The 16,981-nt window shown below is 38.3% G+C and overlaps 2 protein-coding genes across 2 annotated transcripts in view; both read left to right on the forward strand.

Annotated features, from left to right (window-relative positions):
• The window catches only part of LOC145500811 (uncharacterized), a 173,274-nt gene that overhangs the window by 80,311 nt on the left and 75,982 nt on the right, over positions 1-16,981 (forward strand). The gene's annotated exons all lie outside the window — the stretch shown is intronic.
• On the forward strand, positions 8,935-11,885 carry LOC145500645 (uncharacterized). The gene has a single exon (XM_081480164.1). The coding sequence runs from the start codon at positions 9,274-9,276 to the stop codon at positions 10,543-10,545; it is 1,272 nt and encodes a 423-aa protein (XP_081336290.1). The 5' UTR covers positions 8,935-9,273; the 3' UTR covers positions 10,546-11,885.

Raw genomic sequence — 16,981 nt, forward strand, 5'->3', positions numbered from 1 at the left:
CTTTTTGTGTATTTTGAGATTATTCAAACTCAAAACAGAAGGCCAAACAATATACAGAGAACCTCAGTACAAAGTTACAAAACTCAAATCAAAATTCTTACTTATCCCCTTGGCTTAATCCATATCTTATACTTGATGTGATATTTGGTTGAATGTATGATGTCATCACTCCTCTCATTTGCATATTTTAAACATTTTTCAAACTTAAATATCTCAGGAGCCAATGAAGATATTTGCAAATGGTGAACAGCGTTTAAATCCTTTTATGAAATTCTATGTGATAAACCCAAAAATTCAAGGGGTAAAAATTTGATCATAGTACCACTTAAAATTCTGATGTCCAATGTGTCACTTGATGTAATATGTTTTAAACTGGTTTAGAATGGAAGGGTTAAACTGTCTTGTTTTCTCAACTTTGCAATGAGTGTTTCGCTACGTACATACACCTGCATAACACCCTACTGGGTCCTGATAACATTGAAATCATGTCGTTTGATTCAGTTGCTCCCTAGCTGTAGGTGGTTGGCATCCAGTAAGTATTCCGCATGCTAAGTTGTCCCTGATTAAGCCTAGTCTAGCTAGTCAAGAGCTATTTTTATGTGGACATTTTTATGTGACAAATGAGATTATCAACTGGGAGATCTGCTGTTGGCCAGCAAATGATCCCTGCAGGCATGTGTAGTTGTGTCATTGCTGTATACAGGGTGTAGTTTTGCTCTCAGGGTCTTGCTCTGTGTAGCTTTGCCGCTTTTGCCTTTGGTTTGCCCCCTCCCACCCACCCCTTGGTTCATGGTGGGCCCTGTGTCCAGGTAACTGTACGCTAATTCTCCACTGAGAATTCAGTGTGACAGGTGCCAGGGGGAGGTGACCCATCCATGGGAGGTTGCCATGGTTACCTCGTTTATCTGCATTTTGCCCACACGCTTGCTCATTTGCTTTGCTGTAATTTCGCACCTACCCTCCATCTGGACATTGCTTATCGACAAGTTGATTTTAATGATTGTGTACATGTAGAGGAGGAAACTTAGCCGATTTTTATATGATAAATATTTTTGCTTAAGAGCCTGCGTGCTGGCTTTTATGTGATAAATTAAAGTTGTCAGATACGAAAAATGGCTTGTGAAGATCCTTTGTCACATAAAATGTGGCAAATATGTTTTGTTAGCACCATACTAAACACTCCTGCCTTGTTTCTGTGTATCTGAGTCTGCTGTCCAAGCAAAGTCATCACCAAACACACTCTAAACTTTGAACTCTTGACAAATATTCACTGTGCCATGAGACTACACGATTAAATATACATGTATTTGTTACATAAAAATTGTCACAAAAATTGCTTTCTTAGACCAGGCTTAACTGCTCATAACATTCCATTCACCCATGTAATCTGTCGACATGACAACACAATCCAAATCAATTTATTGAGTTATTATTTGTAAAAAAAAAATTCCTGTTAGTCAGCACGTCGGGTATGTTATGGACGGGTCAATGGACGAGTGAGTGAGTGAGAGATGTATGTATGTCACACCAATCAGATTGGATCTACTATAAACAGCCAATCAAATTTCTTGTTGTAAAGGTAAATGGTATGTGAGAAGAGAGAGATTTGATCCCGACACAGTCTAGAATGGCCATATTTATTCTTCTATGAAAGAGGAGGAAGTATTCATATATTGGGCTTACTTTGGGTTAGGCTGAGGATTTTAGTTACGAACTAGATGAGCTTTGAGATTTGAAACAGTTCGTGAGTTAGTAGTATGCAAATGCAACAAGATGTTTTTATTTTTAGTTACAAAGGTAACTTGATACTTTTGTTTTTCACAAGGAGTAAATTCAATTAGAGGTCACGAATCGTCGCTTCTAGTTCTTAGGACATGTTTTAGAGGAGATGAGACTATTTAGATTTGAAACAGTTCTAACGTTTACTATAGTAAGTGCAGGTAACGATTGTTTTGTTCTAGTTGCATGCAAATATAATGAGATATTTTTATTTTTTAGTTACAAAAGGTAATTTGACACTTGTTTTTCGCAAGGGAGAAAATTCAATTAGAGCTGACGAATCGTAACCACTCTTTCCCATGAGATGTTTGCTATCTTTAGTTACAAATGGTAACTTAACACTTTTGTTTTTTATATGGGAGTAAATTCAATTAGAGCTGACAAGTTATCGGCTGTTGTTCCCAGGATATTTAACAAAAAAAGCGTTCATTTCTGGACGGTTTTTACGTCTCTGCAGTAGCAGTTTATTTTTATTTGATGGGCATTTTATGACATTCTTTTCAGTCCGATATTTTTAAAGGTAAAAAGTATGAAAACTGCTCAAATGTTCTTTGAAGACAGCGTTGGCACCAAGTTAAAGTGCAATTTAATTAAATTAGACTTTCAATGTGTCAGAGAGGTTTTTTTCTCTTTCTTTCTATTTTCGGTGAAGTAGTGTTGTTGTGTTGTGTTGTGTAAAAAGGATAAATGTACGGTCTCTTAACTTAAGTATTTTTGAGCAAAAATTCCTCTTGGGGGTTGGAAGGGCTATGTGATCGGTGAGTGAGGGAGTTATGCATGTGATCGTGTCACACCAATCACAGTGTGGGTTGTATCAAAGAACAAATCAAAGAAAAAAATAAGATGGTATCTACATTAATCTGGAGACGTGTCAGATTACTGTAGTTTGTTCAGTCAAACATTTTATGGCTTACTATTTAGTTATCTTACCATTACCGATGTAACATCGTATGTACATCATAAATTCCCAGTTTCTTTCTTGCTGTATATCGCAACCAAAAAGTCTTGTCAAATTGACCAAATCATTACTGTAAAAGGCTCCATGAATGCTCCTATCTCCGAGACTTCACACCAAAAGTGAGCCTTGCCTAGCACCTCTTCACCAGACTCCTTCCCGCCGGATCGCTTCTCTCTTCGCTGCTCGCGTGTGGGACTCAAAGGTGAGCCTACTCGCAGGCTAGAGACATTACAAACTGTATGACCTTTCATTAATTAGCAATTTTGTTTTGTTACTGATTAGAACTGATATTGGCAAAGCAGGTGATCACAATGTCTAAAGCTGCAACCAATGCTAGCAGCAGTTCAGAGGATGATGGCAATGACAGCTGCAACCTTCAAGGTATTTATGATAAGGATGAAAGGTTTTCTTGTGCTGATTACATTTTATTATAAATAATATTATAGACATGGAAATCAGGCCTGATTTCACCAAAGGATGCAAAAAGTAGCTGCAGAAATCTCCTAAGCTAAAGCCATAATTCTCCTCATAAACACTTTCTGTATGAGAATGGCCCCACATGTGACATGTCCTTTGCATTCCCAGGCAGACCCTAGAGGCATAGCCTGTCTCTAACTGATTGCTAAGCTGTTTTAGCAATTCAAAAATTAGCTTAATGGGGACAAATGACAACACTGTGTCCAGCCTCTCTGCTCTCAACCAGCATGACCCCAAAGCAATCAACTGCAACACATCAGTCCTTGGGTACTGTTCCACCATTTTCCAGTGAAGCAGTGGAGCCGCGTCAGAAAACTGCCTCCATTTCAAGACCTGTTTTTATCAGGGTGTGTGGGAACTCTATATAAAAAACGATCCTTGATAATTCTGCGGATAGGGGCATTCATGAAACACGCAGCAGAAAAATGGAAATATCAAAGGGGTAAGAATTACACATTTCAAGACCTATTTTTATCAGAGTGTGGGGGAACTTTAGATATAACATAACCCTTTATAATTCTGAAGATAGGGGCATTCATGGAACACCCACTGGAAATATAGAAATTTCAGTGCGACAAGAAACAACGAAACCCAATCCAAGACCCATTAATACGGTATTTTGTAGAACCATTAGATTGCAATTTTGAAGCCAGTGCAAGGCAGCTTTCAGCTGAATACAGATGTATGTCGATTACTTTTATTTATAAGTACTTCTAAAGGGCTAAATGTTGATTATTCATGAGGATCTGTATTTGTTGTACCAGGAAATCTTGAAATCTATACCAATGTATGCATAACCTAGGCCACCCATTATATTTCATTCTGGTGTTAAATGTATTACCACTTTGTTATGTATTGGTTAACTGGAAGCTTCTTCTCTTTCACATATAGTTGCTTTTAAAGAAGGCAAACCTAGTGACCGTGAACTAAATGAGCTGGCAGGAAAGATTGGTACCAAGTGGAATAATCTGGGACTTCAACTTGGCATTTCTCAATATTTACTGGACGAAATAAAGACTAATGAAGAAGATAGACCATATCGGATGTTCCTTCGCTGGAGAGATACAACATCTTCGAATGCATTTTATCGTGACCTCTACAACGCTTTGTGTTCTGACAGAGTTGGACTTGATAACGTGGCCAAAGAATTTTGTTGTAAGGAAACCACTTGATGCATTTTGTTAGGAGACTACTTACTATAAAATCAGGACTATCACTAATTTTGAAGTAGGCGTGGAAATATACATACATACATAAATAAATAAATAAATAAATAAATAAATAAATAAAGAAATAAAGAAAGAAAGAAAGAAAGAAAGAAAGAAAGAAATAAATAAATAAATAAATAAAATAAATAGATAATAATAAAATAAAATAAAGTAGCGGGGGATATGGTCTCTTTATGATCTACAGGACATTATTTCAAACCTGGTACATTTGGCAGAATAATTTTCACTTATTCTTATTCTTATTCTTATTATTTACTATTGTACTAGATTTTGTCATGTCTTTAATGTTTAGTTTTCTATCAGAGTAGCTGTGTTTCACCCTCCTAATAGCGGGGGGATATCCTCGGTCCCAGACCATAGTGACAACCCTGATTTTCATGTATGTTTCCTTTCCTCCTTTCTCCTCTATAGCAATTATGTGGACAGTGTATTAAATTCAAATGTGCAGCAAGAATTTATCCAGTTGTCTTCAAGTTTTGTGCTGCAAATCAACAGTCTCACAATTTTCTGCAAATAATGAAATTGTTTTTTAGACATTTCTTTCAAAGAAATTTGACCAAATACCCTCGGACTGCTGTGGTGTTAATAAACATACAACCTGTTTCTTTCTTTTTGCAGATGTGTCGGCAGAAGGGCCAAGTCCACCCAAGTGCATCAAACTTGAAGGTAATTTTAGTATGTAATATAAAATTAAATATGTTTGGCTGGTGAAGACTTCATCATTCATATTTACGTTGCAGGTCAAAATGAAATTCAGGTTTAATGATTTTAACCTAGTTTGATTCTCAATTTCCCTGTCTTCTAATCCGAATTATTCATGATCTATAATAATTAGAGTTGAGAGACAAAGGAAGTTCATTTTAACTTGCAACATATACATGTGATCTAATAGAGTGTGTTCATTGTCACGCAATAAAAAACAAAATCAAAAACCATTCCGTGGATAAATTCAAGAAATTGTGATATTAAAGACGATAAATAAAGAAGACAGTTTTCCAAGTTTGAAGTGTGTGCGTTGTCTCAATGTTGAGATATTCGTCGAAATGTTCCGCGCAAAATTATAGAGCCTAGTACGGAGCCGCCATGTTGGTGGACCTCCTTAGCCCTCCAATATGGCGGCCGGAAAATAATTTAAACATCTGGAACTTACTTTGGCTATCTAGTCGACTGATTATCTGAACCGAACCAAAAAACATTTACACAAGCACTTTTCCTAATACCTCAACTACTAAAATGGCTAAAAATCATGAGATAAGTGTATATTTTTGACAAACGCGATCTTAGCTTTATGTCACGCTCCGAAATTCAAAATGCGCTGGTTTCCAAACGAAGGACGCTATTGAGCTGGAAAGTTGTAAACAGATATAAATTTAGTACCTCTTATGCCTGATGAGGATAAAACCGTTAGTGGCTCTTTAGTTTTGGATTTGAGAATTTGGTGACGTCACGTGAACAGACCCTATTTGTTGAAATACCCCAGTTATACACTGCAAATCTTGTTTCCTTTCCTCTGACTAGAAAGGCCCAGCATGTGACCTGCATGACTAGACACAAAGGCTATCTCCTACAACTCATGACAACTTGTCGTGTTAGTGAGTCCTCGCTGGCATTAGACTACGAGTAGTCCCTCTTTCGCTTAGCCCGTCGTGCGTGACGGGAACGTGCGTGACGCGAAAGAAAACCGCGAGATAAAAAATGGCCGCGCGGAATCCTGGGGACGAGGAGCTCCTTTCGCGCGGCCATTTTTTTCTTGCCGTTTTCTTTCGCGTCACACACGTTCGCGTCACGCACGACGGGCTAAGCGAAAGAGGGACTACTGGTAGTCTACGCTGGAATAGATTACATCAAACATGAAAGACTATGTTTGACCAGATTTCCAAACACGGAGAGAAGAGTTGATTATTCGACGTACAGTGGAGTATTTTTGACGAACTTTTGTGAATGTGGCCAAACACTGTCTTCAGTGTTTGATATATCTTTTCAGTCGAGAATAAAAGAAAGCGAAGAAATAAAACGTTTATGCTAATTAAGATCAGATATCCAAACAACGTCACGGTCATGATTTCCTGTGTTTAAACTTGATGAATTATTAATGAGTTTGAGAGTGACAAATGACCACCATCTCTACCGTCCCTATTTTAACCTCAGCCAATAAGCCCCTTATCTGAAATTGATTAGCCCCAAACCAGAAGTCATTTAGCACCCAGAAGTGAACTAAAACTTGTTGACAGTTATTTAGAGACACTTGAGATAGATCAGGTAATATGCAATACACCGATTCCAGAAAAAACCGGAAGTTGCATGCAAGCGAGGCTTAATAGCCCTCGAGCTTTCAAAATGGCAGTCAAAATGTTGGGGAAGAACGAAAAAATTCGAATGTATGTAGGTTAGAGCAACTTGTCAGGAACAAATGTGGTAAGGAAAAGGAAAAGAGCTGGACACAAGTGTTGTACGGCTGCAAACTCTAATAATCGAAGCAAAAACCGACCTAATTTATCATTTCCACGACTGAGTTTCCTTTGGACAAGCCAGATAAAGAAAGAACGAAAAAGTGGGAAATACTTATGAAAAGGGGAGATGTCTATTTTACTTCGGTAGGAAATATTTTCTGTTTTTCCGAGCACTTCTTGCCAAGTGATTTTAAACTGAATACACTTATTGAAACTGGGAGCCGTACCCTCGGTTTTCCCCTGCACAAAAGTTGAGGAGGAATCTCTGTGTAGAGCGAAAAGATGCGAGGCATCAGAGTCTGGCAAAGAAGCTAGAAGTGAATACAGATGTGAATACCCATCAGCTTCAATCAACTTAGGAATTAATCAGTTTTCATGCCTCTGAGGTAAACAAAAAAAGTTTCTCAAAAACAATGTTGAACATGGAAGGACGTTAGTCATTTAAATACAGCCATTGATGAATTTTGAATCCTTTTTACTCGCTTAATATTTCCGCAAGATCTGGCTTTTAGGTTTAATATTTCAGAATTAGTAGTGTCAGATAAATTATTGCATGGGCCAATTTCCTGTATTTGATGTTGGGGAGCCTGCCCATTATTTATTTACCTGAAGTTTTTTAGACTGAATTTGAAAACATAAAGTGCAGAATAGACTGCAGGGAGATAAAAGGTCAGATACCCAAGACTTGGAGAAGCAGAGTGAACTACTAAAAGTCTGACAACACATTTTAAGGCCTTGTAGGAATTTCCCTAATGTCAGGGATTTGATAGACAGCATTTACTGGCAAGCAAGAAGGTTATAATCTTCATTCCTTCTATGTGACCGAGTAAACCAGAGCTGACGATAATTTCACTAATTTTCTAAGGAAGACTGTTTTTCAACCATGAACCAGAACTGCAAATGTAAGAATACAAGCTGAAATGGCTGTTAGGAGAATAAATGGATGGCATATAATTGATGGTATAACTTCACTAAGGTTGTGTAGAGTTGTTAATCAACCCTGGATAGTGAGCTATTTGCTTGTAAACTGGCGGAAAAATAAGTTATCTAATAATTCCTGACACCTAATGTTTAATTTGTCATTTGGTAGTGAATGTAAACAGAGTACATGATATTGTTCATTAGTGGCAATTAAATATTTGGTGATTTCCACCATACTGAAATTGTGCATTATGTGGCTTCATGTTCCATTTTCTGGCACAGGGTGTAACATAGAAGGACGCATGGTATGGAGGCCCGTTCTGGTCAAAATTGTAGTAATAAAATTGCCCCACAAGTCAGTTTTTTCAGTCAATGTTTTACTTTTTATGAGCTTGCTGTGTATTTTCATCGGCGGTACATATTTCTTTTTCGAGGTGGTTGTTTATTTTTTTTTTTAGCAGCCTGAATTATTTTAATTTAGTCAGGTCAAATTTTTTGTGGGTACTACGAACGAATTTTTTCACTCGTACTGCAAATTATTTTTGACTGGTACTGCGAATTATTTTTTACTTGTGGTACTGAGAATTATTTTTTCATTGGCGCTGACAATTATTTTTCAAGGTATCGTGAATTTATTATTTGGCCTACAATACATTGCGGGCTTGCGATTTGAGGGGGACTGGCTCGAGTACTTTCCCGCTCGATTTCTTCGCGCCATCTTTGAGGTTTCATCTTTTAATTGTATTGAAAATATTTGGAGATGGATAAATCTGTTCAACGGCAGATACGTGAGATAGCCAATAATGCTATAACAGAAATCAGTCGAATTTCTCAGCTAGTGAACTCCACTCACACTGCGGCAGCAAGTAATCAGCGAAGTTCTTCCTCTTCGAGTCCATTATCTTCTGGTTCTGCTTCTAGTGCCCTTCCGTCAGGATCAGAATCGGGATCTTCTTCTAGAAGTTCAGGAAGTTTGGTAAGTGAACTGCACCGAAGATTCCCGAGTATGCAAGGAACAACTCATCGTAGTTCTGCTCCTACTTCGAGCGGCAGAGGCCGCTCTAATTCGACACAAAGGGTTGGCCGTCCATCAAATGAGTTTGCCATCAAAGACATTATTATTGTGGGTTTACAGTGTGAAAAAACACCAACAACTCGCCGGGAAAAGGTCAGTCTCCAACGTAGAAATCGTGTTATAAGTGGATTTACAATTGACAAAGGGTGGAATGAAAAAACCCTTTACAATAAAGTGAAAGCACAGTTTCCAGAGGAATGCAAATACATTGAGTTCGAATTCGTGAAGAATATCTCTGGAGTGCTAGTGAAACCGACATTGGCTTCAGGGGTGAGGATCAATGGAAACATTTTGCTGAAAAGCATTGCTTCTACAGGTGCTGTGTATGTGCGTTTACTGGTCGAAGATGACCCTGATGAGGTGGACAGTGGTATTCAAAGGAGTATGGATGATTTCATGTCAGAAGTGAATCAAGAGAGCATCATCGTACAAGATGAGGTGCAATCTATGAACTGTGAAGGGCCAAATACAAATAGACATAAGGAAGAGGAACATGCAGAGGAACAGGCACATACAGTCGAATCTGCAGATGATGAAGAGCGAGATAGTGGAGAACAACATGCAGCCATAACTGTAGATGATCAAGAGGGAGGCAATGGAGAACAACATGTAGTACAACCTGCGGCTAATAAGGAACAGCCTGTAGATAATGGAGAGCCTCTCAGTGAGGCTGACTATTTGAGAATCATTGATAACATTACTGTCAATATTATTGATGAATGTAAGGGATTTCAAAATCCAGTTGCCATCCTGAACAAAGCCCAAGAACACATTTTAGATGGAAGGCAGTTGGACATAGTTGACCCTTCAACAGAACTAAAAGGAAAGACCAACTTTATAATAATAGATAGGGACCATGTTTTTCAAGATGCATTAGCTGAAGTAGCATTAATTGACAACTTAAGGCTGCCACTTGAGGTAAATTTTATGGGAGAGGGAGCTCAGGACTTGGGGGGACCTAGAAAAGAGTTTTTCAGGTTAGTTCTCAAAGAAATCAAAGAAAAATTGTTTGACAGTGGACTCATCAAGGACTTTGCAGAACGTTACTATACATCTGGTATAATAATGGGATTAAGTGTTCTACAGAATGGGAAAATTCCCAGCTTTCTGTCTGAGGAACAACTTCAAGAACTTATTGATGATTCATCTGAGCATTCCCCCTGCATTGTCAACCTACGAAATGGTTTACGTAAAGTTGGAGTCCTGCAACTGATGGCAAAGCTTCCTTTGTTTTTATACCTTTTCAGGCCCTCTTCTAGCAAACTCAATGTGAGGAATCTTGTCCATTTGTTGGAACCAAAGTTTGCAGAGGAGGGTTCCAATACTAAGAGGTATGAAAAAGAAGTATATGCCGCATTTTACAAATACGTGAAAGAAGTTGCTTCAGGGAGAAGGGTTACTGGATCCACCACCCTAACCCTTAATCACATTTTGCAATTTGTTTGTGGCGCAGATGAGGAGCCAGCATTGGGGTTTTCCATTTCCCCGCAGATCAGATTTGTATCCAGCAGTGGGAGCTTCCTCCCTAGTTCAAACACTTGCACTAATACATTGCATCTCCCATCTCCAAGCAGCACAGTCAGTCTTCCTTCAGATGGCATACTCTTTAATCTGTATGACTATGCTTTTGGTAGCACATACTTTGGAATTATTTAACAGATTCCAATAATGTTATTGTAGAGTTAAGCATTATTATATCTGTTACCAAAAGGCTCTTTTCAGAAATGAGGATTACAAGTTTGAATTGAAACTTATGCTTTGTCAAGAGTTAATTTATAGAAAGGTGACAGTTTGTTTTGAAGGTTTTTACATTACAACAACTTGAACCTTGAAGTCAAGTTCGATTGAAAGAAGTCTGTCCCTTGAACATGATGTTGTTAATCACAAATATTTCAGTGGCCATGGTAAACAATGGTAATATTATTCATGACAACATCAGGCCATGTTGAGTTTGAACAGTTTTCAGTTAACTGACAGAAAATGGTTTTCAATCTAGGATATTCCTGCTTCAATCTAGGATATTCCTCATTCTTGGGTTTCCATTTTAACAACTTAGCTTTTGCAACTGGTTGGGTTTAGTAATGGTGCTTTGCATCAGTTTTGTATGTATTCAAGTGAGATCTCTAAATAGTGTTTTCTCCAGCCTTATTGATACATGTACCTCAATACTTTAGTGACAGCTATGGGAAGAGGTAGCAAAAGTTTACTTTCATACCCGGTATTTGTTACTTAACTTTGTCATTACTTTCCTTTAATAAAATGTTTATGCTATCAACCCAAGTATCATTTTTCTCTTTTTTCAGGGAAATTCTTTATATGGGAGAAATACCCACTCTTAGTACAGGGAATAGGCTATAGAACTCAGGCTGATGAACTGTAAAATGTTTTCCTGAATGGTTTCAATTCTCATATTCTGATGGTGTTCACTACTTTAGTTCATTGGTGTGGGTTTTGTTTGTGGCAAACAAACAAACAAAAGAATCAGAAAGAAGATAAAAGAGGCAACTGTGTAACAACTTATCCAGGTCATTACCACTCTTAATGTTAATGAAAAATGAAAGTGGGAGCTATTGAGTGCACTTTGAATGAAGAACTACAGACCTGTCATTAGAAAACATGGAATGGTGACTGTAAAATGGGTACAAAAGCCAAGTTGTTTTGAGGGGAGGTGGAGGGTGTGGGTGTTAACAAGATGATTTTTTAATCTTTCAAAGTAGGTTTTCTATTGTGACTCTTATACATCTGACTTCTCCCTCTGTTCATCATGGGATACAATTTTGCAAAGTGTCCCAAGGGCACAAAATGACTGTTTTGTAATAACCTGACTCAGTGCACTTAGGTTAATGCACTTTACCTTCTCAAAGGTCTAGTCAAAATCTAGGTTGAGTTCAAATCTTTCCTCCAAAAAGCAGCAACAAACGGAGTTTTTTATTATTTGACACAGAAATCCTAGTTTTCAAAATTGCAAGCAGACATAAAAGCTCACATCAACAGGGTTTTCCATCAGTGACTTCCATTCTTAAGTTTCTTCTCGTTGAAAAGGAATAATGTCATGAGCTCGGCACTATTAAGGTAATTGTTCCGACCTTGATTATGGTCATTTTGAAAGGGATCTGGCAGTTGCATCCTTTGCTCTTCTGTGAGCACAAAGGTTGGTGGATCAATCTGTACCTGGTAGTCTTCATCGCTCACCCTCCAGCGTTGAACTCGCAACCCTCTACTCCTCAAGGCTCCAATAAATCGTCTCCTACCAATATTTGGTGTGAGAAATCCACCATTGCTGACATTTGTATCAGCTGCAGTTATTTCTTTGTAGATTTGATCTAACTCATCATCAGATATGTCTGAATATTGTTCAAAATTATCACTTATACCTAACATCCTTCGTCTTCTTTGAAGCGTTGATACACTTATGTGAAGCAACTGGGCTATTTTTTCCCATGAAAAATGTATAGAATGCAAATATTCTATTTGTTCTTTCGTTATGTTCAAGGCCGGTCTTCCAGGTCCTTGACCCTCCATCCTTGGACTTGGTTGAGGATAAAATGAAACAGAATTCTCTGCACCTGATGCAGTATTTTCACAAGACACGAGAAGTCTTTGAAGAGATTGCACATTGCTCTTCAAACGATGCACATGTTCAAGAAGGGGATCGCTCATTTGGGAAGTCATGTCATGCTCAATAAGGGTTAGAGTTGTGTACGAGTCTTGCAGCCGCTGCGTAGTCTCTTCTATTAAATCTTCGGTCCAGAAAACCTCATCACTTGCGCACACACTAACAACTCCTTTCAAATTTTGTAAGAAAAGGTGAAAACCTCTTTCGTTTCTTTCTCTGACAATGTTTCGCCTTGGCATTCTTTTGGATAGCACTCGCACAATTTTCAAAATGGCCGCCTAGTAAGTCAAAACACTCGAGCCAGTCTCCCTCAATCGCAAGCCCGCAATGTATTGTAGGCCAAATAATAAATTCACGATACCTTGAAAAATAATTGTCAGCGCCAATGAAAAAATAATTCTCAGTACCACAAGTAAAAAATAATTCGCAGTACCAGTCAAAAATAATTTGCAGTACGAGTGAAAAAATTCGTTCGTAGTACCCACAAAAAATTTGACCTGACTAAATTAAAATAATTCAGGCTGCTAAAAAAAAATAAGCAAACACCTCGAAAAAGAAATTTGTACCGCCGATAAAAATACACAGCAAGCTCATAAAAAGTAAAACATTGACTGAAAAAACTGACTTGTGGGGCAATTTTATTACTACAATTTTGACCAGAACGGGCCTCCATAGCATGGTCTGGTGTATAATTTGCTAATAACATAAAAGTACAATTGAATTTGACCTCATTGAGAATTTCCTACATTGTATGATCTTATAGTTTCCCAAATAGTTTGAACTATTTTGAAATATTCACTCAACATTATCAGAGAAAAACTAGAAGTAGGTGAATTCTCTCATATTAAATGCTGGACAAACTTATTGGAACTTTGATATACATTATTTATTCTGGCTTTAGCAATAGTCACATCTTGTAAGGCCATCTCTAAGCATTAGGTAAGCCAGTTCATATAATTATGATATATGTGTCATAAATTGTTCAATATTCTTTAGCATCTCCTTCCACCATTCTATGTCCAAGGCAATTTGCTCATTAAAAATTCTTCCAATTTATAGCCAGGACATTCCAAGTCTGTTCACAACAAAGAGTAGTTGTTGTACATTGCACTTCATAAACTGAAGTAAATATGACTCTTTTTTATTTTTAAACCAGTATCAAACATTTTGCATATTGATTTTATAAGGCAATCTTTCAGGGTCTCACCATCCATAACAATGACATTCTTGGCTTCAATGATTTCATGGAGATTGCTCTTACTTGGGTCTGTAACCAGCTCAGCTGGGGAGCCCCCAAAATTTCCCTTTTCTCTTGTACAAAAAAAGCATTTTGTTACTTGCACCTTCGTCTATCCTTGCTGATGCATTATTTCAGTGTACCTGTCCATTACTAGTTGCTAATATTCAAGGCCACCTTTCATGGCATGTGGCTGATAGTCTTTGTTACACTTCTTTGATAATTTTATTCGTGATTTCACCAATGAATCAGCTTTGTTTATTGCGTCCTACCCTGTAACGCATTGATGCTGTCACTGTACCGAATCCTTGTTTGCACCATTCTTGGCGAGTACATCGTAGTCTTGTTTGATACTCTGATTAGCATCTTTTCTACTCAAGGATTTGTCTTATTCTCTCACACAAATTGTTAATTAACCGCGCGGCCATGGGCCGAGCGCGGTTCATGGTTTACCCGTGGTATTTTTTTAACCGCGCGGCCATGGGCCGAGCGCGGTTCATGGTTTACCCGTGGTTTTTTTTTTTAACCGCGCGGCCATGGGCCGAGCGCGGTTCATGGTTTACCCGTGGTTTTTTTTTTTTTGCAGTTTTGTCTGCGACCAGACCCACGCTTCCCCTCGGCCAAATTTTTAGTCACGCAACCTGTGATGTTTACTCGCCAAAAGCTGTTGAAACATTAATAAATCTCATCTCCGATACTGACTTTCGCGGGAAAAAATTAAAAACCCAGCGTTCGTCAAAAATTATATTTTTTCACCAGAAATTTAGCTCGGAACATATACATATTTATATTCCTTTGAATCGTCGATGAAATGACCTTTTCCGGATATTTTTTCCTTCGGGGTCAACAAAAACCTCCGATTACAAAATCACGCCGAACCCACACGTTGCAAAAAAGTCTCTTCAAAACCCTGACTTCGAAGCGATATAACACTTCAGCGTTAATAGCTACCACACATCGGCAGGCGGTAAATCTATTCGTTAACAATCCAGCCTTATCGTGTTAAAATTTCACCGAAATCGAACAAAACCAGAATTATTTAGAATTTTTTTGTGACCTCACTCCCCAGACTTGACCTAACAAAGGAGGCAACGGTCGCCCATAGCAACCGAAAAACACCAACATAACAAAGCCGAGAGTTTCGGCCAAAAATCTCCAGAATTATCGCCTGAGAGCTTAAACTTGAATGGGAACATCTTTTTCGAACTTTTTTCAACTGATTTAGACGAAAGACTGGCCTCGGCGGGCTACCACAAAGACCAAGAGAAAAACAGAACAAGACAGCAGAACAAGTCGATAACATTTCATCGCACGGCTTTCGGCACGAAAACGAAAATACAGCTTACTTCTGGATAAATTCAGCCTTAGAAGCCAGCAACCGGCCCCAAATTACTTTCTGTATCCTTAAAAATGTCCTGATTTCCATCTCCGAAAGATTTTGCCCCAATTTTGAGCAAATAAACACTTCGTCGACGGTGACCGCCATTACGGTGGCTTGCATACTAAATTAGCTGACTTGACAAAATTCTCCCGAGGGGGGATATGACAAATTTGGTGAGAATCAAAAGTAACGCCAATTTTCTGTCACGTTTACAATCTGTGGTCACTGAAGTGACCAAAATCGATACATCGGTCGGGATAGGGTTTTTTTTATATGACTTGTGTGGCTACTTTCCTAGCCCTTTACTCGTGGAAAACACCAATCAAATTTAATCATGACTTTTAAGAAAGAAAGCTGTTGTTAACAGTGTTATTATTGTGTCGTTCATATCGTTAATGCCCATACATATCCCGAAGAAAGTTCTAGATTAAGACCATTACGTCATCGGAGATTTGTCAACGGCTACCACTGATGGTGCAATAATACAGTTTGTGTTGATCAAGTGATGTGATGTCTACAGTAAGAAAAGAATCATCAATGACTGCTTTGGAATGTGCACTGCGTTCCGACGGTAGTGCTAAACAAACAGTTAAATTTTAAAAGCGCGGTTATAAGATCTAACAGATCTTCTTGTTTCGACTTGTGTGCGAGCAGACCCAAGCTTGCACTCGGCCAAATTTTGAGTCACGCAACCTGGGATGTTTACTCGCCAAAAGCTGTTGAAACATTAATAAATCTCATCTTTCGCGGGAAAAAATTAAAAACCCAGCGCTCGTCAAAAATTATATTTTTTCACCAGAAATTTAGCTCGGAACATATACATATTTATATTCGTTTGAATCGTCGATGAAATGACCTTTTCCGGATATTTTTTCCTTCGGGGTCAACCGAAACCTCCGATTACAAAATCACGCCGAACCCACACGTTGCAAAAAAGTCTCTTCAAAACCCTGACTTCGAAGCGATATAACACTTCAGCGTCAATAGCTACCACACTTCGGCAGACGGTAAATCTATTCCTTAACAATCCAGCTTTATCGTGTTAAAATTTCAGCGAAATCGAACAAAACCAGAATTAATTAGAATTTTTTTGTGACCTCACTCCCCAGACTTGACCTTACAAAGGAAGCAACGGTCGCCCATAGCAACCGAAAAACACGAACATAACAAAGCCGACGTTTCGGCCAAAAAACTCCAGAATTATCGCCTGAGAGCTTAAACTTGACTGGGAACATCTTTTTCGAACTTTTTTCAACTGATTTAGCCGAAAGACTGGCCTCGGCGGGCTACAAAAAACACCAAGAGAAAAACAGAACAAGACAGCAGAACAAGCCGATAACATTTCATCGCATGGCTTTCGGCACGAAAACGAAAATACAGCTTACTTCTGGATAAATTCAGCCTTAGAAGCCAGCAACTGGTCTCAAATTACTTTCTGTATCCTTACAAATGTCCTGACTTCCATCTCCGAAAGATTTGGCCGCAATTTTTTAGCAAATAAACATTTCGCCGACAGCAATCACCATTACAGTGGCTTGGAACTAATTCGCTAACTTTTCAAAACCCTCCCGAGCGGGGGATATGACGAAAAGAGCTGAAAAATGATGACAGGAAATAGAGTAATTTTCTCAGCTTCCAGTGTGCCAAATTTGCTGGAAATAGGTTCAAAACCGATATTTTTTTTTCGTTTTTTTTCTTCGGGTCACTCATGCTACCAAAACAGTTAACTTTTAAAAGCGCGGTTGTAAGATCTTAAAGATCTTCTTGTTTTTCGCAGTTTTGTCTGCGACCAGACTATGGCAAGCCGTTTGTAGCAAAATTAAATCCTTGCAATATATGTTTAATCCTTTAAATAACG

This window comes from Orbicella franksi, chromosome 10 (genome assembly GCF_964199315.1).
Source record: "Orbicella franksi chromosome 10, jaOrbFran1.1, whole genome shotgun sequence".
In the NCBI taxonomy this organism is placed as follows: Eukaryota; Metazoa; Cnidaria; class Anthozoa; order Scleractinia; family Merulinidae; genus Orbicella; species Orbicella franksi.

What these genes read in the sequence shown, in the direction of transcription:
- LOC145500645 (XM_081480164.1), top strand. Translation starts at nt 9,274, where the DNA reads ATGGATGATTTCATGTCAGAAGTGAATCAAGAGAGCATCATCGTACAA.